The sequence below is a fragment of the Eulemur rufifrons genome, chromosome 23, assembly GCF_041146395.1.
Source record: "Eulemur rufifrons isolate Redbay chromosome 23, OSU_ERuf_1, whole genome shotgun sequence".
NCBI classification, from domain to species: domain Eukaryota; kingdom Metazoa; phylum Chordata; class Mammalia; order Primates; family Lemuridae; genus Eulemur; species Eulemur rufifrons.
The window spans coordinates 12,570,106-12,595,057 of NC_091005.1; the positions used below are offsets into that span (position 1 = coordinate 12,570,106).

At 52.8% G+C, this 24,952-nt stretch overlaps 2 protein-coding genes across 5 annotated transcripts; one reads left to right on the forward strand and one right to left on the reverse strand.

Moving 5' to 3' along the window:
* The first annotated feature begins 2,073 nt into the window (after positions 1–2,073).
* On the forward strand, positions 2,074–13,083 carry VPS4A (vacuolar protein sorting 4 homolog A). Of its 2 annotated transcripts, none has more exons than XM_069456548.1 (11): positions 2,074–2,222; positions 5,536–5,647; positions 5,741–5,888; positions 7,631–7,689; positions 7,782–7,901; positions 8,375–8,531; positions 9,072–9,220; positions 9,590–9,671; positions 9,896–10,115; positions 11,079–11,219; positions 11,912–13,083. In XM_069456548.1, exons 1-11 carry the CDS (start codon positions 2,202–2,204, stop codon positions 12,011–12,013), a joined length of 1,311 nt encoding a protein of 436 aa, XP_069312649.1. In that variant the 5' UTR covers positions 2,074–2,201; the 3' UTR covers positions 12,014–13,083. The 2 variants fall into 2 exon arrangements, with proteins under 2 accessions (XP_069312649.1, XP_069312648.1); XM_069456547.1 differs by having other exon boundaries at positions 7,628–7,689; positions 11,912–13,082.
* On the reverse strand, positions 10,131–24,864 carry COG8 (component of oligomeric golgi complex 8). Of its 3 annotated transcripts, XM_069456543.1 has the most exons (7): positions 24,468–24,864; positions 22,928–23,135; positions 21,061–21,888; positions 19,149–19,317; positions 17,775–17,951; positions 15,658–15,874; positions 10,131–10,602 (listed from the first exon to the last, which is right to left on the reverse strand). In XM_069456543.1, the coding sequence occupies exons 1-6, from the start codon at positions 24,860–24,862 to the stop codon at positions 15,717–15,719; spliced, it is 1,935 nt and encodes a 644-aa protein (XP_069312644.1). In that variant the 5' UTR covers positions 24,863–24,864; the 3' UTR covers positions 10,131–10,602; positions 15,658–15,716. The 3 variants fall into 3 exon arrangements, with proteins under 3 accessions (XP_069312644.1, XP_069312646.1, XP_069312645.1); XM_069456545.1 differs by lacking the exons at positions 10,131–10,602; positions 15,658–15,874 and having other exon boundaries at positions 17,473–17,951; XM_069456544.1 differs by lacking the exons at positions 10,131–10,602; positions 15,658–15,874 and having other exon boundaries at positions 17,473–17,984; positions 19,143–19,317.
* Positions 24,865–24,952: the final 88 nt, after the last annotated feature.

Below are 24,952 nucleotides of genomic sequence, written 5' to 3' on the forward strand. Positions count from 1 at the left end.
TCCAACTATCAAATATTTGGGTGTTGGTCACTTACTTTTCGTGGTTTTTGTCAATCCCAGGTTTCGGCACCAAAGATGTCCGGGTGGGAGTCTGCCCTTGGGTCGTGGGGTCGTGGCGTGCTCTCGGACACACCAGAGTGTCAACGCCAAACTATTGCCCCAGTCCTCTGACTCCTTGCTTGGAAATGTCACCAGCAAGGCCAACACGCGGGAGTGACCTCGGGCAGGAGCAGTCTCACAAGAGCAGCTCCATCTCTGTGAGTAGAGACAGACAAACCAACTCACTACTGACTTCTCGGATTGTTCCCTTTAATGAGCCCAGTCTGGAGGTGGGCTCTTGGGAGGTGCGGGATGTTAGCAAATGATCAACAGGTGTCCTCAAAAATCCCATCTGCCTATAAGAAGGCCCTCTAAGAAAGCCCACCTGGGGCGGTGAACATCAATGCAGTTTCCAGCTAATGGCATATCAATCACCCTTACATTACTTTAGGTCCCTTTCTAAATCTTGTTATGCCTGGGCTAGGAATTCTTGGATTGATAAAGCATTCCGTCCTTCCCCAGGTGGAGCGATTGCTCGGGATGGGATTAAGGGTGGGGCAACACGACACAAAAATGGAGTGCCCGCCCTTGTCCTTCTTCCCAGGTGGAGCAATTGCTGGAAACAGCACCAAAGCAGGGAACCCTTGTCCCGAGAAGAGCTGGAGATCCTAACGATCTGCCTAACATTATCAGCATTCAAAACTTCATTCACCTGGCAGGGCATGGTGGCTCACGCCTGTAATCCTAGCACTTTGGGAGCCCGAAGCGGAAGGATCCCTTGAGCCCAGGAGTTCGAGACCAGCCTGAGTAACATAGCGAGACCCTCGTCTCTACAAAATAATATAAGAATTAGTCGGGCGTGGCAGCATGCACCAGCAACTTGGGAAGCTAAGGCAGGAGGATCACCTGAGCTCAGGAGTTTGAGGTTGCAGTAAGCTATGAAGATGCCACTGCACTCTACCTGGGGCAGCAGAGTGAGACTCTGTCTCAGAAAAAAAAAAAAAAGAGCAAAATAGTTTCCTGTTGTTCTTGGGATAAAACCTAAAATCTTCACCCTAGCCAGATGTCCTGGCCCCTGCCCACCTTCCCAACATCAGTTCAAGTTAGATTTTCACTTACTTTCCTCTGTGTGGCCATCTGAGCCCTCTTCCACTTTCTCCACCACTGGCTTCCTCGGGGCTTTGGCACAGGCTGGTTCATCAACCTAGAATGCGCCTCCCTGCCCCCACCCAATCCCTCCAGCCTCCACTTAAGGGCCTTTCCTGACCCTCTTATCTCAGGTAGGTTACCTGGGAGAAGCTCACACAGCACGTGGGCCTTAACACGCTTATTTCCTCCTGATGAATTTCATCTTTCTTAGACTCCTCTAGAGCCGAGCAGGCCCCTCTACAACTGTTTTGATCGTTTTTGTATTCCCAGAAACTCGCACGGAGCCCCGCGCATAGTAGGGCCCTAGTAAATATTGAAAGAACGTGAACCACCAATCTGCTATGCTGAAGGTCACCTGGGTGAAGCCCCCAGGTTCGGAGATTTAGCCACTTTCCTAAGGAGAAAAGTAAAAGGCGTAATATTTAAAAAGCAAAACAAAACTGGCTTTAGAGGCACAACAGTTACCAGTGACTGAGCCCCAGTGCGGGACACATTGTGTTTGCATTAGCCAGCTCCTGCATTGCCCCTAAAAGGCAGAAAAGGCAGGTACGAATTGTTATCATACCCTGTTAAACATGAGGAAACCAAAGCTCTGGGAAGTTACTTTTTATTGTGCAAATAAAACTGCCCTATAGGCGCTGTTTTATTCCAAGTGGGTCCAGGACTTCCGGATTCTACCCTGCCCCGTCCCCAGCCCCGCCCATCGACCCCGGGTCCCGCCAGGCCCCGCCCCGCCTCTCGTCCCGCCCCCTGCCCTCGCCCGGCCTCCGCGGGGAGCGGTGCCTGCAGTGCGGGCCGTGGCCGCCGGGGGGCAGCCGCGCAGCTCGGGCCCGGCCGCTCTGGGCAGCGCTCCTCGCTCGCCCTCGGACTCGGCTCCGGCTGTGAGCGGCTGCCCTGCCCGCGCCCAGTGCCGACCGCCGGGTCCCTGCGCCGGACCCAGTACCTCGGCTCCCCGGGGCCGGACCGAGGTCGCAAACAGCGCCGCGGGGTGTGGGGCGGAACCAGGAGATGAAATGACAACGTCAACCCTCCAGGTACCTGGCTCGGCCAAGGCGGCGCGGCGGGGCCTGCGGGCCGCAGAGCAGGGCGGGCGGGCGGCCTTCTTGGAGCCCCGGCCTCGCGGCCCCCGCCTCCGCCGCCCGGCTCCCGCCTCCACCCGTTTCTGTTTCACGCGCTCGGAGGCGAGCGGCGTCTCCACCCCCAGGACCCGGCCCTCGCCCAGCTGGGCGAACCCCGTGGCCGCTACGTGCCCCGGGACTGCCGTGTCGATCGGCCTCACCCGGGCCTCACGGGCCGCCTCGGGGACCTCGACCCGGGGTCCGGCTGGTCTCCCAGAGAGCGATGCTCACTCCCTCCTCCTGCCCCGGGTCCTGGAAGCCCCTCGGCCCCGCTTTGGCACAAGGCCCAGCTCCTTCCCCAATCTGACTTCCTCTTCTCGGCCTGCGACCCTTCATTCATTCCCTAGATAGTGCAGGGTGGTGCTGGGGTGACGCCACCTAGACGAATGACGGACCCGCCCTCCAGGTCCTGTCAGTCTTGCAGGGCCAGAAAACGTAAACAGGCTCAGGCGTCAGCCCAGGGTTTGTATCTCAGCTCTTCCACTCACTAGCGTGTGACCTTGGGCTACTTTTTTGATCGTGAAATCTCAGGTTTCCTTGTCTGTAAAATGGGTTGATACCCTGTAGGGTTGTGACAATGGCTCTAGATTGAATAATTCAGGTTAAGTATTCTTACCATAGTGTCTGGAACATAGTAAATGCACAGTAAGGACAGCAGGTAAAGTGCCTGAGGGAGTCAGGTAGGACTTCCTGGAAGCAGGGGCATCATCGGAGGAAGGGCAGCATTCAGATGGCCTGGAGGAGGGGGCGGATGGTTACTCCAGGTGAAGGAAGACGTGGGGACAGGCGTGAATAAGCTGGGGTACCAGGCTAGGAATTAGATGGAGACCAAAGCCAGACCCCACCATCAGCCAGCAGAAGCTGCAGATCCCATCTGCCCAGCCAGTTTTTATATGGCCTGTGAGCTAAGAATGTTTTTTATGGTTTTTTAAAAATAGCTGAAGACATAACTCACACACCATTGCAACTCACCCATTTAAAGGGTACAGTTCAATGCTTTTAGTATATTCACAGAACGGTGTAGCCATCACCACAATCACGTTTTGGAACATCTTTCTGCTGGGCATGGTGCCTCCAGACTATAATCCCAGAGCTTTGGGAGGCTGAGGCGGGAGGATCACTTGAGGCCAGGAGTTCGAGACCAGCCTGAACTGAGACCCTGTCTCAAAAACAAGAACAAAAAGCTTCATCACCCCAAAAGAAACCCTGCACCTTTTAGCTGTCACACCCCCCTCCAATCCCTCCCTCCCTCCCAGCTCTATGCAACCACTGATCTATGTTCTGTCTCTATGGATTTGCCTATTCTGGGCATTTTATATAAATGGTGTCATACAATATGTGGTCCTTTGTGACTGCAATGTCATAGCTTTTTACATTTTTTTAAATGGCTGGAAGACATGTTGCATGACACTTGCAAATCATGAAATTCAAATTTCAGTGTCTATAAATAAAGTTTTATTGGAACACATCCCCGCTCATTTATTTACGTGTTGTCTGTGGCTGCTTTTGTGCTACAAAGGTAGAGCTGAGTATTTGCTACAGAGGTGGCTGGCTGGCAAAACCTAAAGCATTTATTGTCTGGTCCTTTCCAGAAGGTTTGCCAACCCCTGTTTCCATACCCTTGTTACCCTTTTCTTTCCTCCTCATCCTTTGCCATACGTGTTACTAGAGATGCAGCAGGGCTGGCAGTTTTATTTGTCACCTTACCCTCTTGTTAGGCAAAACTGTTTCTATTGAAACTAAGGCCTCCTGCATGTGAAAAACTGTAAGCGGTTGCCAGAAAAATCTACTGCACTCTTAGGTGCATTCATAGAGGATCTAGAAGGAGGGAGGGAATGGGTCTGCTTTGCTCCACGGGTGACAGAGAATACCTGAGGCATTGTGCTGAGGACAGACCCAGGAAAGAAGCTGTATAGAGCCAAAACGTCCAAGGAACTGGGGGTGTTTGCTCTGGAGAAGAGATGCCACCAGGGGCCGGAGCACTGCCTTCAGGTCTTGTCTGAAGGAACATCATAGGGAAAAGAGTAGACAAGTGGAGCTCGTGTGGACGCTAACTGTCCGAGAAGGTTCACTCTCGGTGGGTGGTGGAGGGAGCCGAAGCTTGAAAACAGCAGCCTTCACCCCTCTCCTTGTCTCTTCGGTCTGGTGGGTTCCCTTAACTCAACCTGGCCCGACTCACCCCAGCCTGTCCCCTCTGTAGAACTATCTGTGTGTCTTTCTTTCGGAGCTGGCAGATGAGGAAGGGCTGAACAAATGCCCTGGCTCTGCCGAGAGAGCTGGTCAGGAGGGTGATTGTTTGCCGTGCCCGGAACTGTGGGTCCCGGGTGGGATCCGCCTGCCCGGCAGCCAGCGCTGGGTCTGACTGAGGAGGAGGATGCTGTTCGTGTTTCCTGGGTTGGGGAAACTGCAGTTTTAAAAATTGGATATGTAGGCGCTCTCAGTTCAGCCTAGGACAGGGGCCTACAGGATTTATTAGCTATCCACACACACTAACGCTCACAGAGTTCTTAGAAGGTTCGAGAGGACAGTTCCCCTCAATTGGCAGCACGTCGCTGCCTCTGGAGGAAGCAAGCACTTTTCTCACTGGAGCAAACTGGCATATTGAGCCATCTGTCTAAGCATCCCCTCCCTGGGTGTCAACTTCAGACAGTTTAGGAAAACTGTCTTCTCTTTTCTTCCAGAGAAACAAGTTGCATTTGACCAGGAGAAGGGGTGGGGATGCCTTTAAGTCTCTCACAGAAACTCTTGGGTCAATGAAGCACTCTACTAGCTGGCTGGCTCTTCTCTGGCCCTGAAGCCAAGTGCGGTTTCTGGCCTCCTTGCTGAGCAAATCATCAATCACTTGCTTCCGGGTGTCCCCTCTTCCAGGCCGTCGGTCTCAGTTTCTCTTTCCTTCGAGGCAGAGGAATAGAAAGTCCTGTGGAGTGGCCCTTTAAGCCCCAGCCTGAGATACTAGGTCAGGTGTCCACTTGCTGAAATCCAGAGTGAGGACTGAGAAGGAGGTTGCTTTTAACTGGATGAGCTTATTGTGAAGGCGACAGCTGGCTTTCAAAGCCTCCTTTTAAGGCCTTTCTAGGAGATGTTGGAGAAGTAGGCCAATGTAATGGTCTGAGAGAGAGAAATCCACGGGCCTGGCGACATCGCTCATCATATCTCAGCCTGCTGCCTGTGACCCCAGGGCTTTCCAGATCTCCTAGGAAGCACTGAGCTATCTGCTTTGCCTTTCCAGAAAGCCATTGATCTGGTGACAAAAGCCACAGAAGAGGATAAGGCCAAGAATTACGAGGAGGCGCTGCGGCTCTACCAGCATGCCGTGGAGTATTTCCTCCACGCTATCAAGTGTGAGTCACGCGTGGGGTCCTCCCTGGCTGCAGTGAGGAGAAGAGGGTGGGCACACGGGGCTCACGGGGGCCCTCTCTGGTTTCCCGTTGCAGATGAGGCACACAGCGACAAGGCTAAGGAGAGCATTCGAGCCAAGTGCATGCAGTACCTGGACCGGGCCGAGAAGCTCAAGGATTATTTACGAAACAAAGAGAAGCACGGCAAGAAGCCAGTGAAAGAGAGTCAGAGTGAGGGCAAGGGGTGAGTGTGCAGGGGTGAGTGTGCAGGCGTGCGCAGCTGGCCCCTGGCGGCCTGGAGCCCCCGAGCATGTGTGCCCTCTTCACCTGTCGCTGTCATTCTTGGTGCTCATGGTGCCTTGGACTTCCACAGCGCCTGCCTCATGGGGAGTTCGCCTCATGATACAGTGAGGGCAGCGCCGACAGCTGCTTTCATGAAGCACTTCACAGAATACACAGTGCACATCATCTCCCTGGATCTGCACACAAAAGCTGTGGGGGAGAGGGGCACCCAGTGTGGAGGCTCAGCCGTGGACTCTGCAGCCCAACCCTCGGGGTATAACCTGGCTCTGTCACTCCTAGCCATGTGGCCCTGGACAAGTGCCATGACCCCCTGTGCCTCCAATCTCCAAATCTGGGAGGGGGAAGATAATGGAACTTTAGCATTGCTGTAAAGAGAGGATGTGGGTGAAGCCCTTAGAGGAGAGCGTGGCACACAGTGAGCGGCCAGCCAGGGCCAGCCGCTGTTTTGTTTTGGTTTTTTTTTTTTTTTTTTTTTTTTTTGGAGACAGTCTCGCTGTATTGCCGGGGCTGGAGTGCCGCGGCGTCAGCCTAGCTCACAGCAACCTCGAACTCCTGGGCTTAAGCAATGCTCCTGCCTCAGCCTCCCGAGTAGCTGGGACTACATGCATGCGCCACCGTGCCTGGCTAATTTTTTCTACATATTTTTAGTTGTCCAGCTAATTTCTTTCTATTTTTTAGTAGAGACGGGGTCTTGCTCTTGCTCAGGCTGGTCTTGAACTCCTGACCTTGAGCGATCCTCCCGCCTCGGCCTCCCAAGTGCTAGGATTATAGGCATGAGCCACCGTGACCAGCCCACTGTTACAATCTAAGAATCATCATCTCATCTGACAGCTGAGGCAGCTGACTCAGAGGGTCAGGGATTTGCCAAGGCCACAGAGCCAGTACGTGGTGGAGCCTGGACCCTGCCTCTGACTCCTGAGCCAGTGCTCTCTCCACAGCCTCTCACCTCTGGGCTTCGCCCACTGCGGTGATTCCAGTAAGCTGAGCACACGCCAGTGCTGTCCTGGAGGCAGGGCGAGGGGAGGGTCCTCGGGGCAAGAGGGTCACAGTAGGAGAGAGGTGGGCGGTGTGTCAGCTGCCTGACCAGAAATGAGAGGCTCTCCCCTCTGGGATGGACAGTACGTGCTGCAGAGTGAGAGACAGACCTAGGAAGGGGCAGGAGGCCGGGGATCTCCAGGAGGGATTGAAGAGTTTTAAGGATGACAAATAAATTCTGTCAGGGTAGGACTTGCCGCTGGGACGAGGATAGTTACCGTGCGGTTCTCCCCAGGTGTTCCCTTGCAGATTTGCATTTGTCCTCTTCTCTGCCTTTGGCACATGACTACTTTGGAGTCACAGCCACATGCTGTCTGTCCCTGAGTCTGTACGAAAGGCTCCCGACAGCCGAGTAGCTTCCCTGGCTGCTGAGTGCAGCGAAGGCGCGTGTCCCTCACCAGCCTTTGGGAGAGGGCTGGCGTGAAGGACCGGGGCTGGGTTCCGAGAGTGTGTTGGAAGATCAGAGGCGAGAGCTGCTCAGAGTGTGGGCCAGACCTCAAGGTACCTGCTTGCTGGGCGCACACCGATGTGAGGAGGGACAGTGCTCCTTGACCACGGTGCCGGTGACAGAGCCTGGCCTCGCTCGAGAGCCTCCCTGCTCCCAGGCTGAAAGGCCAGCTTGTGATCACCTGTCTCCCTTCCCAGCAGCGATAGTGACAGTGAAGAGGATAATCCGGAGAAGAAGAAATTACAAGAACAACTGATGGGTAAGAGGCTCGAGGCTGTGGCAGCGGGAGGGGCCCCTGTTGGGTCGGCTCGTGCTCACGGGCCGGGCACCGGGTCGGCTACCCTCTTGCAGGTGCCGTTGTCATGGAGAAGCCCAACATACGGTGGAATGATGTGGCCGGGCTGGACGGGGCCAAGGAGGCCCTCAAAGAAGCTGTCATTTTGCCAATTAAATTCCCACACTTGTTCACAGGTGAGAGTTGAGCCACTTTAGGCCCAGATTAAAAAAAAAAAAAAAATGCCAGGCTTCTGAGGGAGCCAGCCCAGGGCTCCCACTCTACAGTCTCTGGGAGCAGGTGACAACTCAGCTTCCCAGCCCGCAGGGGGCCCGGCCCCAGCCCTGCCGTGTGCTCACAGTCAGGAGCGACCCCAGCCTGCTCACCATGCTCAAAGCCACTTTTGTGACTAGACCTATGTGTTGGCCATCGCAGTGGGTGGGGAGGACTAGCCAGTGTCACTTTTCAAGGTCATGGGGTTATAAGCAAGGGCTAGGCTAAATTACCAGGCTCTCAGCAGGTAATTTAGTTCTCTTCACTCCTTTGTTCCTAGAATCATTTCTTTTACAGAACTGTTTCTTACTGCATTTACAGTGACTAACAGTCTGCCTGTTTTTGTTCCCTTTCCCCCATCAGCAAGAGCCTCACTTCCCTTTACTCTCTGTGGTAGGCAAGCGTACCCCTTGGCGAGGGATACTGCTCTTTGGACCCCCGGGCACAGGGAAATCCTACCTGGCTAAAGCGGTGGCAACAGAGGCCAACAACTCCACCTTCTTCTCTGTGTCCTCCTCAGATCTGATGTCCAAGTGGCTGGGGGAGAGTGAGAAGTAAGTCAGCCCCGGCAGCTGCCGGTGGAGCAGCTTCCCTGCCTCTCGGGGTCCCCTCCAGAGGAGCTGCTGTTTGACATTCAGGGAGAGTAGCCAGATTGGGTGGGACGCTGTCCTGACAAAGGCGGGTGACCTTGGGAGAGACGGACGTGCTCAGGAAGGGAAGGGAAAGGAGCCAAGAACTGGCTAGCAGTTGAGTGTCCCCTGATGGGACATTTTATGTATTAATAGTTAACTTATACCCCACACTGACTCCCATTTTGCAGATGAAGACACTGAGGCTCAGAGGAAGGGAACTGACTGTGCTAAGTCCAGAGCCAATGACTGGGGCTCCCAGAATTCGAAGCAGATGCTAAGGCTTGCTCTTCCTCTTGGTACAGTGCTGCCAGAGGACTGGTCACCACCATTTTTCCTGCAGTCCAGGCATGACTGTCGTCTCAGCCTCTCTGCGGGAAGGACAAGAGGAGAGAAGTGGCAGCTGGGCCCTGGGTGGGCGTGTACGAGAGCGTCCAGATCCTGACCCGTTTCTCACCTCCGCAGGCTAGTCAAGAACCTGTTTGAGCTGGCCCGGCAGCACAAGCCCTCCATCATCTTCATCGACGAGGTGGATTCCCTCTGCGGATCCCGAAATGAAAATGAAAGCGAGGCTGCCCGAAGGATCAAAACGGAGTTCTTGGTCCAAATGCAGGGTGCGTGCTAGTCCCAGGTGCCCCCCTGGTCTTCCTTCTACCTAAAGCCAACCCTTGGCTTCATTGTTTAGCTGTGGCTAGTGTCCTTCTCAGCCCCATCTCCTAGGCTGGGGAGGGCCTGTCATCGGGGAGAGGCTCCTGGGGCCTTTGCCGTGCCGACTGCTCTGCGGCAGGCAGTGCTGGAAGTTTCTTCACCCTTGGCCAAGCCAGACCGGAACCTGGTTTAATTTCAGCTGGGACCTTGCCAGTGGTGGCACAGGGATGGCTTCAACTGATGACACACAAAGCCCCTGAGGACTGTCCCCACAGGTTCTAACTTACCCTTGCAGGTGTCCAGAGTCCGTGTCTTTTGTCTCCCTGTCTTCTCAGGAGTGGGGAATAACAACGATGGGACTCTGGTTCTTGGTGCCACAAACATCCCATGGGTGTTGGATTCAGCCATCAGGAGGAGGTAAGTCTTCCCAGGAGGAGCCAGGGCCTGAAGTCTTTCTCCGGCCACGGTCAGCCTGCCCTTGGCAGCCCGTGGGTATAGCCTGACCTCATTTCTCCGAAGTCTTCCCCGTGTCTGCATGTAGAGCAGAGTCCTTTCTCATCTCAGGAGTCTCCGTGCTGCCCCTTCCGTTAATACCATCCTGCCATCTGCTCTCAATTCCTGCCGTGTGCTTGGCTCTCTAGGTTTGAAAAGCGGATTTACATCCCCTTGCCAGAGGAAGCCGCCCGCGCCCAGATGTTCCGGTTGCATCTGGGGAGCACGCCCCACAACCTCACAGATGCCAACATCCACGAGCTGGCCCGCAAGACAGAAGGCTATTCAGGCGCAGACATCAGCATCATCGTGCGGGACTCCCTCATGCAGCCCGTTAGAAAAGTACAGTCGGCAACACACTTCAAAAAGGTGAGTGACCGGCAAGCAGTTGCTTAGAAAATATCACAGAAAGGGGGGCAATTACCGGTTTTCTTTGCCAGCTCCCTGGTCCTGCTGCCTGCCTGCTCAGGTGACATGGTGTTGGTCTTCTGGAGAGCCAAGGACAAGTGCCAGGTGGGGCTGCTGGCTTCAGCGGCAGGGCTGTATCCACGTCCCGCTCCGGGCAGTTCTTGCCCAAGTGTGGCCATCTCGGAATGTGTAAAACCAGAGGGCAGAGCGCCGTCTTAGCAGCGCAGCGGCTGTCTCCGTCAGCACTGTGCTCTCGTGCACCAAACAACTGTCTGGAAAGTGCTGGATATAGAACTACTGATTGTAAGGAAGGCTCATCCATTTGTTCAGCAAATCTTCATTGAGGGTTTGCTGTGGGTCCTGCTGTGTGCCTGGCACTGTCCTAGGTGCCAGGGAGACATTAGTGACCACAAGAGCCAAAAATCTCTGCTCTCCGGGAGCCTCCTTTCTGGTGGGAGGAGACAGACAGTAAAGGAAATGCTGGGCTCTCAGAGGGGATGGGGGAGGGCTGGGCAGGCTGCACTGTCCAAGGACACTGGCGGGGGGGAAACGTGTGCATCAAGAGTTGAAGCCGGTGAGGAAATGAGCCTTGGGGACATTTGGGGAATGTCTGCCAATGCAGCAGACTTCACTGGGAAAAACATTTTTGATGTCACCACACCCATGGTATGATTCTATGGCATTAATGAGGAAGAAAAGGCATCTGGAGCTACAAATTGAGATTCTGGAGAACAGTGGCTGGAAGATATGCCAATAACCAGCCTCTGATCAGCCTGTGGGAGCCCATCCCTCCTCTGACCCCAGTGACCTAGAAACCCTGCATTACCTTCTCTTCAGGATGTCCTTAGAAACCTGAGCTGTCCTGACCTTTCCCCAAACACAGGGGCAGCCACTCCAGCCAGTCAAATTCCTGTTTGATTTCAGGTTTGTGGCCCTTCCCGCACCAACCCCAGCATTATGATCGATGACCTCCTGACCCCATGCTCACCAGGGGACCCGGGGGCCATGGAGATGACTTGGATGGATGTCCCTGGTGACAAACTCTTAGAGCCTGTGGTTTGCATGGTAGGTGGCCACTTGGGAGAGAGGACTACACAAAACCCAGGAAATTGGGAGCTTGGGTCTAAGCTTAAAAATAAAGTCCCCTCCTTCCATGTTGTGGGCTTGCTGTGGCTCCTCCTAAACCAGGAATGGCCCTTGCAGCTCTGGGTAGGGGGGGCTCCTGCCATGAGACTCGGCAGGGGCAGGAGGGAGGCAGTAGCATTAGCATTTTATATTCTTCAGCAAGAAAAGTCAAGTCCAGATAGTGGGACTACACCATTCCACGGTTTGGGTGATTTGGTACACAGAAGGAACCAGTGAACGTATGTTGGCATGGTTTGATCTGGTGCAGCTGCAAAGGTAGCCGCTCGCCCAGACAGTCTGGACCTCATCATCTTAGTCTCGCCTGTGCCGTCCTGGCAGGAGTCTGCCCTGTGGCCAGTATGGTGGGCATGCAGTTAAGAAATGGACTCCTAATGGGAGATACGAGACGATGGAGCTTAGATTCTCTCAGACCAGAAGTAGGCCTGCCTGGAAATGGTATGAGCTGCCTTGGGAGGGAAGAGGGTCCCTGCCATAGGTAGATTCAAGCAGGGCAGTTGTAGGAGTGACCTCAAGGGCAGGCCTCTTCCCCACCTAGACTGCACGGTTGTGCAGTGAGGCGAGGCTGAGCACCCGGGGCCTGGCTCCTCAGTTGCATGCTCTTGTCTTTGCAGTCGGACATGCTCCGGTCTTTGGCCACTACCCGGCCCACAGTGAATGCAGACGACCTCCTGAAAGTGAAGAAATTCTCAGAGGACTTTGGACAGGAGAGTTAAAAGCTTCTTCACTTGGGCAATGGTGAAAGTGGGAGGTTGACTGGGGCAAACCCATGGTACTCCCTACATTGGTGGCCAGATAGGGCTGTAGGGCTCATCCTAAGTCACTACAGTGTCCCCTCTGCCATCTGGCTGCCAGCCAGGGAGCAGGAAGGGCCTCCACAGCCGCAGAGACTCCGCTGCCCGCTGGGCACACAGTGGATCCTGGCTCTTCCTACTTCCTCCTCCTCTCCTCTCCTGGATGCTCACCAACTCCTTTCCATGCCCCTGTATGTCATCTTCTTCTTCTTCTTTTTTTTTTTTAATCCTTTTTTGTTCCCCTAAATTAATGCTGCTTGGATTTTCGTCTTGTTTATCAAGATAAAATCACCTGGAAGCATCAAGGGTTGAGAGCAGCCGAGATGTGAATGGCAGACTTTGGACGGCTGGCCAGGCCCCACCACCCTGTTCCTTTACTTCCCAAGTTTTGTTCCGTGAGAACAGATTGGCTGACGCCCCTACGTCCCTCCCAGCCCAAGCTCTGCCTCAAAGACTGAGAGTAAGATAAGCCATTCCTACCCCCTTAGGCTGGCATCCAGGGCCCTGTGTCTTCTTGCAGGAGGAGGAGGTGGCTTCTGTGAACGCAAAGCTGTTTCGATCAGAACGAAAGAAGGCAGTCAGGCAGGTCTGCACTGCTGCCTTTTCCTCCGAGTGTAGGAACACTGAACCCAGCCACTGCCCCTGGGTCCCTGTCCTGGAAATAGTCTAATAAATCCTTCTCCCTTTTTGAGCCACCTGAGTGATTGCATCTTTGACTCTTGTCTGAGGCTCTTGCTTCCAATAAAGACCCTCTGGTTTTCTCTCTCTGCTCGCTCCTCTCTTCTCTTCAGCAGAGTACAAAGTAGAAGTGTGTGCCGACTGCTGTTCTCAGGCCTGTACTCCAGCCAGGTGTGCGAGCGCCCTCCCTCCACCTCCCCCTGAGGCCTCAGAAGTGTAGCTGAGGGTGGTTTGAGAGACCTGGATAGACATCAGAGACTGCAAACGGGAGGCTTGTGGGCCAGACCTGGCCTGCACCCATGTTAGTTTGGTCTGGTCTGCCAACATTTAAAAATCGAGAGTTGACATAAAAATTCAGATTTCTGGCTTCTGGCAGATTAAGTTATGCCTCAGAAGATGTAGCAGGCCAAAAAAAGGTGGGGGAGGAGATTAAGTTAGATAATGCTGGGCCTGCGTCCCCGTGAGACAGCCTAGCAGCTGCCATGGAGTAGGGCTGCCCTGTTCAGAAGGGGTCACCCTTCCCCACTCTTCTGTGCCCCTGACAGTGAGACACCAAGGTGGCAGCCCTGGAAATGTGCCTGGCAGGGAGAGAGCAGCAGAGGCTATCCCACGTTCATCCCGTGCACACGAATACACCAGAGTCAAACCAGGTTCACACAGAGAAAGCCCGGCCTAGGAACTGAGGCTTGTAGCCTGTGGAGGGGGTGGTTCTAGCCTGCCTTCTCCTCCCAGACCCAGTATTATTCCTCTAGCTTTAAAGTCTGAGTGGCCCAGAACTGATTAGTTGGCAGACTCTTAGGTTACGTTGGCCTTGCGCTGCGTTTCTTTGCTCTGGTTAGGAGCCTGTGCTGAGCTAACTTCTGATCGGTAGCTCGAGGGCCCGACTCCGGTGCTGCTTTCCAAGGCACCCCCCACGTTACCTGGAGCCACAGCAGGCCCAACCTCAAGATGATACGTATGCAGCAACTATAGCTGGGATCGTTGTCACTTGGGAGTTTTCACCACCAGTTAGTTTGTAAGTGCTGGAATAAAGGGATATGGACTGCCCTGTGTGTATAGCGTCACTTTGGTTACTTTATAAGTGTTTTTGAAATTTTACTTCCGGTTACCTTTACTTAATCAGAAGGTCCTTGGTTCCTTTTTTAACCTGCTTCCTCCTTCCTACTGCTTAAACACCCTGACAAGTGACCAGGGGTTAAGAGACATGTTGGGAGTGCTACTGTCCTCCCCGTAGCTCTAGTTAGTGTTCGGACACGCAGCCTTTCCACCTCTCTCTCCATGATCAGCGACGGAACTACTACCGATGCTGAACTGACCTCAGACTGATGCAGCAGCCTCAGATTTGGGCTGCTGGCATGTGACCCGGCTTCATCTACATTAAACATGTTACGTGCAGAAAAAATTTCCTTCCTGAAATACCCTGCAATTCACTTCTGTACCTGGGGATTGTGTTCTAAACCCTCTGCCTATGCTGGCTTTCACTGTCAAAGTGGCTTTCTAAAACTTTCATTAGCTCAAGATGCTGATTTGTGTGTATGTGTGTTTTTTGTGGCTGATACCTGCCAGAAGTGGAAGAGATTTCCATTACTGGAAACGCAAGGATTTGTTGCTACTGATCTACATCACAAAGGCGTTAACCTCAGAAGACAATAAGGAGGCATCAGGATGTCACCCTGCAGGAGCTTCTGAACATTGTCCAACTGCAAGGAGGCTCACTGGATTCTAATTTCCATAAAGACCCATGTTTCCAGCATAAATAAGAGCTTTCTATAAAATTCCCTACTGGCTGAGTCTCTGACCTTAGTGATGATTCCTTCTCAAAGTCTAACTGTACCTAGAGCCAATTTACTTCTGCTTGGCCTCATGGGCCCCCCAGAGAAAGCTATAAGGGAGGATGGGTCTTTCCTGGGTTTGTTTAATTAACTGCCACTTAAAACACTTTTTCTCTAAACAACTTACTGGATGTCCTACTACTTGTATACTATAATTTTAGGCACTCTCCTTGGCAAGAGGACCTACTTCACAAAACTCAAAAATGAGATAAGACAATTTATCTAAAACTAGAGTTCCTCCGCCTCTTGACAAAGCTCTGACAGTTTCTTAAAGCTAAACACTGGGCAGCATGATGCTAATATAGTTTTCCACAATAAGTGTGGTGACCAGGAAGCACCAGTTCTGCTGTTTCTGTCCTAATTGTGGCAGGAAGGGGCTCATTGCTCCTCTCAATTGTCACCTCCTCCCCCAGCCCTGCTCCGTGGCCTCCACCCAAAGAATGAGCCAAGTACCAGCTTCCCAAAAGATCTCAGCAGCAAAATCCTCCCCAAGTTTGTAAAAGATGAAAGGCAAAAAAGGTGGAGACCTAAACTATATGTGAACCTGTTAAGATGTGTGGGTACTTACTCATGGTAATGCTATCATGAAACACTTCCTTGAGCTGGGACCATTCTGTTCTGTTTCACTTCAACGACCAAACTGGCATCCAAGGCAAACCAAGGGCACATACACACACACAGGCCCTTTGTAAAAATAAGAACTCTGCGAAGACGGTCAACCACAGCCTTACCTGCATTTTTAAACACAGCTTTCAGAGATTTGGGGACTACATTACTACCAAATCTTGGCTTTGGGAGTAGATGATACAGGCCTTAGGAACTCATTTCTACCGAGAATGTACTTACTTGCCCCATTTATCGTCACACAAAATTGTCAGGAAATGTCCATTCCTTTGGGGTTAGGGGGTATTTTTCTTGTAGGCAACATTTTGTCCAAAGCTGATTCCGAGCAAACATTTCTAATGTATTCCTCTAGCTCAGTTTGGCACGCTTTGGCAGACCACCACTTCCTGTCAAATCCAGGCCAATACCAAGTTGATGCCAAGTAAGACATACCCAGCTCAAAGCCCGTTTGCTTCCTGGTCTTCAGACTCCTCCGCCTCAACAGGAAAGCTTCAGTCATTCACCTCCATCCAGTGGATGTTTGTGAATGTCCTGCTGTCCATTTTGTCAATGAACAGGCAGCCCTGCAAGTGGTCCATCTCGTGCTGGATGATGCGGGCTGCCCAGCCACTCGCCTGCCACACCACCTGCTCTCCTCTGGGGTCCAGCCCTATAAAGGAAGGGACAGCCTGGGTGAGTGGGGACAGCTCAACTGCATCATTCTCAACCTCCTTCCTCTTTTCCCTGCCCCCACCACGGCTCTGTCCATTTACAACAGGCAACAGCAGAACGTGAACGTAGACAGCAGCTCCTCTCCTTCCTAGGAAAGTCGCCTCGACTCTGCCCATTACCAAGTATTCAACCCGGTTCCCAACCTGAATAATTAGGTTACTGGGCTCACTATGGGGCTGAGAGATGAGAAATTATCTTCCTAAGGTGATTCCCTTCTGAACACTCCTTCCACTTGTGAGGTGTTGCTGTTGGCTTTCAACTCCTAACTAAGGTATTTCAGCTTGGGACACCAATGACTTCCTGACTCTCTTGGGCCATCTGGCTTGCTCTGGAGAAACAATCATCGCAACCCCAGCAGAGAATCACATTCTGTAAAACATCCTGTGGTATGACCAAGGGGAACGGCTTATCCCCGGGGCTGGGCAAAGCCGGGTGCCACTTCTCCAACCCCATCGTGACAGATCTAATTGGGAGAGAAAAGTGTGTGTGTGCGTTGTGTGTGAGATAGAGTGAGTCAGAGGGACAGAGAAGGAGCAAGAGAGCAGAAACAGAGACCGGGGTGTGAGGTAACAGAGGAATCAGGGCACCCTCCCAGCCCGCACTCCATACCCCCAGCCCCGTGCCCCATCCCTGCAGGCTCTGCCCTCACAGGAGCCTCTGCCAGTCCTGAGTCCCGTCTACTGCGCCCTGCTTTGCTCCTGCGGGAGGCTCGCTGATCAAGTCTGCACTCTCACTGGAGCTGAGCGGGGAACTCTTCCGTCAGCACCGGGGCCGTCGCCTCCACAGGCGAGGAGACACACACAAAGTTACCCAGCCGCCCAGGCCCTCGCACCTGAGATCTGCACGGCCTGGAAGCGGGGCACACAGGCCAGGAAGCCGGTGACGCTCTCGCAGCCCTCGGGGAAGGTGACCAGGCGGCTGTCCAGCACCCGCAGGCTGGGGTTCACGAACACGCGCAGGGGGAAGGGCTCCATCTGGCGCAGCTCGCGCAGGCGCGGCGCGCACGCGCGGCAGAGCGCCTCGGGGAGCTCCAGGGCCAGCACCTGGAGCGGCACGCCGAGCTGCGGCGCGCTCAGCCCCACGCAGTGCCGGCGCCGCATCACCTGCACCAGCCGCTGCACCAGCCGCTGCAGCTCGGGCCCCGCCAGCTGCGCCGGGTCGACCGGGGCCGCAACGGTCCGCAGCACCGGGTCCCCGACCTGGCACACGTGCATGTACGGCGGCCGCGGCGCCCCCCGCACCAGGTGCCTCACGTAGCGCCAGTAGGAGCGCCGGCGCGCCGGGCCCTCGAGGCCGTCCGGGGCGGCCGTGGAGCTGCAGGCCCGGGCACCGCCGGCCCCCGGCCCCTCTCGCCACAGCGGGGCCGGCCCGGCGCAGCCACGCGCCCGCAGCAGCCCCGGCAGCAGCGCGCCCCACAGCCGGCCCATGGCGCGCGCGAGCCGAACCGGCCTGGCCCCGCCCCAGCCGCGGGGGACGACGGGAAGCGCGGCCCGGGCCTTCCGGGAGCCGTCGGCCAGGGCAGGGGGCTGGGCAGTAACAGTACAGCAGCTTTATTGTTTAGCTCCACCATGTACATGAAGCCCCCTGAGCCCCCTCGTTATCTCCCACCGCCACCTTCGCAGCCTCTCGGAGCCTGCCCAGGGCACTACTGGGCGCGGCGGCCCCGGCCTGGCCGCTCTCCTTCCCCGCAGACCTACTTGCCAGTCCCGCCACCCGTGCACTGGGTGCTGCATAGGTCCCCTAAGTCTCCAAAGCAGGCGGCTCCCCCTGCGGGGGCTCCACTGATTCCACCTCCTGTTGCCCACCCTCGGGGCAGGCTGCGGGGACAGGATCGAGGCTGGGCTCCTCGCCTGGAAGCTCCAGTGCTGGCGGTGTGAGCTCAGGCACTACCTCCTTTTCATCCAAGGGGAAGACCGTTTCTTTCTTTGGCAGGATAAAGGCGAGAGGCTCCTGAACAACGCTGATGTTCACGTGCCCAAGGTCTCCATATTTGGAGAGCTGAGTGGGTGGAATGCCTGCATAGATGATAGGGAAAGCAAAATGGGGAAAAAATTAATAAAATTCAATATAGACGTCACAGGAAAAAAAAATGAATGAACACAAAGACCATATTCAATACAGCAAAAACAGTGTTTGTGATATGGAACAGGAAGCTATACTGTAAAGCAAGACCAGGAAGGCAATCTAGAGCAGCACAGTGTAGACTGGATGGAGCAAGAGCCAAGAGAACCTCAGTAAGCACCAGCTTCCTGCGACAGACCCAAGGGAAAAGCTGGGGCCAACCTGAGGGCGGCCACTCTTGGCAGGTGTGGTCCCTGACCCACTGCCTTTTAGGAAACTGTTTCCCCCACCCCCACTCCCATCACTAGGGACACAGGGAAGTAAAACCAAATTGGAAAAAACATTTTAAAAACCCCTTCTCTGGATGTTTCATATAAATGGAATCATACAATATGTAGTTTTTTTGTGACTGGCTTCTTCCACTTAGCCGGATATAGCCACTAATTGCATGATTCCATTTATATGAAATGTCCAGAAAAAGCAAAGCAAATGTATAGTACCTGAAAGTACACTGCCAGGGGCTAAGGATGCTCTAGAGAAATGACTACAGTGGTCATGGGGCGGATCTGTTTGGAGTGATGGAAATGTTTTTGTTTGTTTGTTTGTTTTTTGAGACAGAGTCTCACTCTGTTGCCTGGGCTAGAGTGCCATGGCATCACCCTAGCTCACAGCAACCTCAAATTCCTGGGCTCAAGCAATCCTTCTGCCTCAGCCTCCCGAGTAGCTGGGACTACAGGCATGTGTCATCATGCCCGGCTAATTTTTTTCTATATATATTTTTAGCTGTCCAGATCATTTCTTTCTATTTGTAGTTGAGACAGGGTCTCGCTCTTGCCCAGGCTGGTCTCGGACTCCTGACCTCAAGTGATCCTCCCGCCTCGGCCTCCCAGAGTGCTACGATAACAGGCGTGAGCCACCGTGCCCGGCCAGTAAAGCAGTTTTTTTTTTGTTTTTTTTTTTTGAGACAAGAGTCTCACCCTATTGCCCAGGCTACAGTGCTGTGGCATCGGCCTATCTCACAGCAACCTCAAACTCCTGGGCTCAAGCGATCCTCCTGCCTCAGCCTCCCGAGTAGCTGGGACTACAGGCGCATGCCACCACGCCCAGCTAGGTAAAGCAGTTTTAAAAAAATCCTTCCTCCTTTCTCTTACCTAAAGTCTGTGCTATCTGAGCTGGTGGAAAAAGGACTTGGAGACAGCGATTTAAATAAGGAACAAGGTCTTCCAGAAAGACAGTGCAGAACTGGACAAAGAGCTCTTGCTCCCCACTGGTGAAGGCAGCCTCTTCGGCACGATGGAAGGCCAGGATTATTTTGGTTACCTAAGAGACAAGGGCACCATCGTCAATATCTGGGGCAGTCTATCACCAACAGCAGTACACGAGACTAAGCAAAACCGTGCAGCCCTCAAGTTTTCACGAAGAAAGCAATTTCAAACAGTACATTATATTACCATCTTTTTTAAACTCGGAATTGCAGTCAATCTCCACTTCACTGACGTATTGTTGATCCAGCTTGTTTCATTACGGGTGTACTTTCCAGTGCCAGTGGAAGAGCACCATGAAATTCTACAGACATACGTAGTTCTTGACTCCCATGGGGGACCAACCACAACTGTGTTGGATCCAGGAGAGTGAAGCAAAACTATAAAAGGGTTCTACTGACTAAGGCCATTGAGGCTCAGGAAAGCTAGAACCACCAGAAATTTGTACAAGAAGAAAACAGCTAAAACAGAGAGGTTCTATAAACAAACAACAGAGCAGCCTAGCTGACATTACAGATGGGTGGCACAGTGACAGCGTTAAGAACAAAAGACTCAGGGTTGAACAGATTTCGTGGGTTCAAGTCCCAGCTTGGTTTTGTGACTTCCAAGTGATTAGTTAAGCACTCTGTGCCCTCTGTCCCTCAGTTTCCTCATCTATACAGTAGAGCCAGAAATAGGACCTAACTCATAGGGTTGTGAGGATCAAGTCTAATGTGTAAAGTACGATGAATGCTACCTAGCATGGAGTAAGCACTCTATAAATGTTTGCTGATTATTATCATGTGAATTTCATTGACTACAAACCTTTAATGTCATGCTTTCTTGCTGTAACAGGAGGACACCAATGGAAAGATTTTATACAAGTCACAACTGCCACCTGACTGACAGCAATTATAAGGTGCCATTAATTATAAGAAGCATCATCCCAGTACCTAAAGATTTAAATGTGTACAAACTGTGCACCATACTAGGATATTAGTATTATTATTACTCGGGTCAGGCAGAATTCTAAGATGGCTCTCATGATTCCCACCCCCAGTGTCCACTCCTGTGTTCAATCCTCTTTCCTTGAGTGTGGGCAGAATCTGAGACTTGCTTCTAACTAATAGAATATGGCAAATGTGAAGGATTTTGCAGATGTAATTAAAGTCCTGATCAGTTGACTGAATTAATCAAAGGGAGATTATCCTGGATGAGTCTGACTTAATCAGAGGAATCTTTTAAAAGAGGGTACTTAAGAGACTGGAGCAGGAGAAATGCTCTCTTGGGGCCGTGAGGAAGCAAACAGGCTTGTTGTGAACATGCCCGCCTGTGCAGGGCATGGCCTCTAGCAGCTGAGGGCCTGACTTCTGCAACTGCAAGGAACCCCACCTACCAACCTGAATGAGTCTGAAAGGGAGCCCCAGGCTCTAGGTGAGACCAGGTCAGCCAGCACTTTGACTGCAATCAGACCCTGGGGAGACGACCCAGCTATGCTGTGCCTGGACTCCTGACCCACAGAAACTGGGAGATAATAGATGTATTTTTGTAAGCTGCTAAGTTTGTGGGAATTTGTTATGCACCAATAGAAAACTAATACGTTACTGAATCGTTACTACAGGTGAGCCACTCCATCAATTGTTCTAGGTCCCATGCAGGGAGGACTAACCAGAGCTTCGCAACCAGAGAAACCCCTAGAACCACACTAAAGCTCTCCAAGTCAGCAGGCACCACTGTCATATGGACTGGCTTATCATAAAAGTCTGGCTGCCTGTTACCAAAGAAGGCCCAGGGTAGCAGAAAGCCAACAGAGTGCACTCACCTTGGCAAGGGCATCTTCCAAGGTCCCAGTCACATCCTGTGCCAGGGCCACGGGGCAGCAAAGGCGCAGATCATTGAAGGCAACCAGAATATTGTTGAGGAAGCAGGCAAGGGGGGGGAAGTCTAAGAGCACCATTGGCGGCTGCAGCGTCCCCGGCTGGGTGGCTGGCACAGCAGCAGGCATGGTACTGCTGCCCAGGATGGCTGGAGCTGAGATGAGGGTGTAGGAGTTCATTTCATCCTGGAATTTCTCCACTGCTTCCTGAATTGCTTTCTGGAAAGTGCTGATGGCCACCCGCTGGAAAACGGGAGCTAACTGGCCCCGGAAATCAGCCCCGACCCGGCTGAAGGACAGCCCAAAGTACATGCACTGGCCCAGCAGAGAGTCCAGGCGGCTGCCTATGCCCCGGTAAAGGTCGGTCTCCAGCACCTGTAGAAACTGCGAGACTTTCTGTAGCACCCAGCCGTGGAAGATGGCACTCTCATTCACGGTGTGCTCACCCACCGCAGGGGGCAGCAGGGGGTCCTCGTCTGAGAAGATGGCACGATACTGGGTGATGATATCAAAGAGATGGACACGGCAGGCCTCGATGGTTTTTGTGATATGGAAATAGGGATCATCGCTAGGGATGGCAGTCAGGATGGAACGGAGCCAAGCATCTCGGGCCTGAAGAAACTTCACTCTCAGCTCTGCCTCGGTGAAGACATCCATGCGCCGCAGGTAGCCAATGACACGGAGGCAGGCGGGAAGCTGGACATTGGTCCTCAGTTGCTGGATCAGCTGGCTCAGCATCAGCTGCATGGACTGGCGCACTTCGTTCACGATGCCCTGACGACATAAAGAGTGCATCACAGCCTGCTGGGAAAGACACACTGGAACCTATTCCACTAGCCCTGAATATGACAGACCAACATTCCCACGGCTTTTCAGAAATACAAAGTAGATTTCCTAAAGCTGATGCTTGCGAGTTCACCAACAAAGATCTGGTTGGCTAACTCTTTTTTTTTTTTTTTTTAATTCTTTTTATTTATTTATTTTTTAGGAGACAGGGTCTCACTATGTTGCTCAGGTTGGACTTGAACCCCTGGGCTGAATCGATCCTCCCACTTCAGCCTCCCAGGTAGCTGGGACTATAGGCACTCGCCACCACACCAGGCCAGTTGGGTAATTCTCTTGCTTAAAACCCTCCAATGACTTCCCACTGCAATCAATAAAATTCCAACTACTTATCAGGGCCAGTAGGCCCTGCTGGTTTCCAGCTTCAGCTGCTTCCTAACGCTCTCCCAGTGCTCGCTACAATCCAGTCACACTAGCTGTCTTTGTATCCCAGAAACACTCCAACTTCTTCCCGCCTCAGCCCTCTGCACTTGTTCTTCCCACTTTCTGGTTCGCTCTTTCCCCAGGTCTTTGCGTGGCTGACTCCTTTTCATCATTTAGGTCTCAGCTTCAACGTTACCTCTCCAGAAAGGCCTTTCCTGGTCCCTGTACCTAAAGAAACTGACCCTAGTCTTCCTCTACTGCATTCTCCGGTTCATTTTCTTCAGACACTCACCACTATCTGAAAGGATCCTATTATTTATTTGCCAATCATCAGACTTCCCATTAGCATGTAAGCTTCATGAAAGCAAGGGCCCCGTCTGCTTTGTTCGCACTGTGTCCCCAGCACCTACAACAGTACTTGGCACATGATTAATACGTATCTTTGAAATGAATGAATGAATGAATGAATGTTTTCTGTTCAAACCTCCCTGGCTGGCAGAAATTGATGTGAAACATGCAAGAGTTTCTACCTAAAGGTTCAGTCCTGACCACAGAATAAATGACTGTAACAACGTCACTTTGAGTCCTCTCTGGCTAAGTTAGTTACCTGAATGACAGGGATGGAAGAGTACTTCCTTTCCAGTCGGCGTACGTAAGCTGCAAGCTCCAGGGCCTCTTCGTAATAGCTGTTCCGGACACAAGTGTCCATTAGTTGAGGAATCTCCAGTATTTCCAGGATTTCTGTGTGCCGATTTAGTGTCAGGGTGTTCATCCGTCGGTTGGTGCTGATCTCCTCAGCTTCCTTCACAAAGTTCCTAGTAACAATCAGGAGAACGTTGGTCCCTCACTGCTCTGTGCCCAAACCTTAGCTACAGTTACCAAGCACACTTACCATGAGCCGGGCACCGGGCTGGATGATCTGATTTAATCCTCGCACCATAGTTATGAGGCAAGTACTAAACACTTGAGCAAATTTTTAATCCCCGAGAGGTCAAGCAACTTGTCTAAAAACACACAACTAATAAATCATGGATAGATCTGAATGCACATCTGCCACTTTTACTAGCTGCGGTACTTAGCATCTCTGAAACTGTTTCCTCACTGGTAAAGTAGTAATAGGACCCACCTCATAAGGGTGTGAGAATTAAATGAGATGACGTGTGTGAAGCACTTAACATAGACCCTGACAGAGTACATGTGTCAGAGTAAAGAGTAAAAGGGATACAGAGTAAAATGTTCTTTTAATAAAAGCTATTAGCCTTGAAGCCCCAAGCTTGCCCAACAGTCCCTCAGGTCTTAGTCTTCCATTCTACTGTTCATTCTTAGTTCCTCTCACAGTCAACTTTCTCCCTTTCTTCCCTGTAATTGCAGAAACCTGCTTTATCAAGTCCCCTATCTGGGGCATGGAAGGATACAAAAACTGTTGTCAAATATTAAAAGGCTCAAAAAAAAAAAAAATTAAACTTTAATCAAGAAAGCCTGCAAGGGCCAAGGCAGGAGGATCCCTTGAGGTTAGGAGTTTGAGACCAGCCTGAGCGAGACCCTGGCTCCACCAAAAATAGAAAAAATTAGCCGGGTGTGGTGGCATGGGTCTGTAATGCCAGCTACTCAGGAGGCTGAGCCAGGAGGATCGCTTGAGCCCACGAGTCAGAGCAGGAAGAACAAGGAGACTTTTTGATAATCTTTGATGCCCCCAAACGGGATGATTTCCTTATTAGCTTCCCATTACATAAATTTGGGAGCCGATGACTTCCAGATGAACGTGCACATACATTAAGCTGACACTCATAGAGTGTTAACTATCTCAAACCCGATGATAAGTGCTTTACATGGCTCCTCTTTAGTTAGTGCTTACAACAGCCCTACGAGGGAGGGACGTGCTCCTGGGTTCCAATGTCGACTTCAAAACTTACTAGCTGTGTCCTTGGACAAGTCACTAACCCTTTTTGAGTCTCAACTTCCTCATATACAAAAATGGGAGTAACAGTACCTACCTCGAAAGGCTGCTGTGAGGTTTAAGTGGATAAATAAAGCACTCAGCGGAGAGCCTGGCACACGGCAAGCGCTATGTAAGTGTTAGCTATTTCTATTATCGTAAATGTCAGCTATTACAGAAAAAAGCCCCTTTAATGCCAGGCCCGCCGCACCTGCAGCTCTGCTGGAAACTGGGCAAGCGGTCGAGCAGGCGGCCGAGCGACGCCTCCACGTCGCCAAAGAGGCGGTGGATGCGCTCGGTGCACTCGGCGCCGCGGATGAAGGTCTTGTAGTTGGCGAAGGCCAAATCGCGCGTCTGCTGCAGCAGCTGCGCCCGCTCCTCCGCCAGGCGCTCGGGCTCGCGCCGCAGCCGCTCCAGCCCCGAGCCGCTCAACTCCCGGAGGTAGCGGCCCACATCCGGCCGCTCCCGCCACTGAGCCTCGGGGAAGCGGTCCCGGAACAGCGACGCCAGGAGCCCTTCATCCTCCACTTCCCCGAGAGCCGCTACCGTGGCCGTCGCAGTGGCCGAGGCCGTGACTGCGGTTGGGACAGTAACCGCCGAAGCCATCTTCCCAGCAGCAGCAGCGTCACTTCCCCTCCGAACCGGCGAGGGCGCTGGCTTAGAACCTGGGACCGGAAGAAGCTGGGGCTCATTTCC

Bases quoted from the DNA above. Each gene is read 5' to 3' on its own strand.
- COG8 (XM_069456543.1), bottom strand. From the start codon at position 24,862: ATGGCTTCGGCGGTTACTGTCCCAACCGCAGTCACGGCCTCGGCCACT. The intron at 21,889-22,927 runs GTAACTAACTTA...TTATGTCGTCAG, and splicing joins CTTCCATCCCTGTCATTCAG to GGCATCGTGAACGAAGTGCG. The intron at 15,875-17,774 runs GCCTCGATCCTG...CTTCCTTTATAG, and splicing joins GCTTCCAGGCGAGGAGCCCA to GGCTGGACCCCAGAGGAGAG.
- VPS4A (XM_069456547.1), top strand. From the start codon at position 2,202: ATGACAACGTCAACCCTCCAG. The intron at 5,648-5,740 runs GTGAGTCACGCG...TTCCCGTTGCAG, and splicing joins TTTCCTCCACGCTATCAAGT to ATGAGGCACACAGCGACAAG. The intron at 9,221-9,589 runs GTGCGTGCTAGT...CTGTCTTCTCAG, and splicing joins GTTCTTGGTCCAAATGCAGG to GAGTGGGGAATAACAACGAT.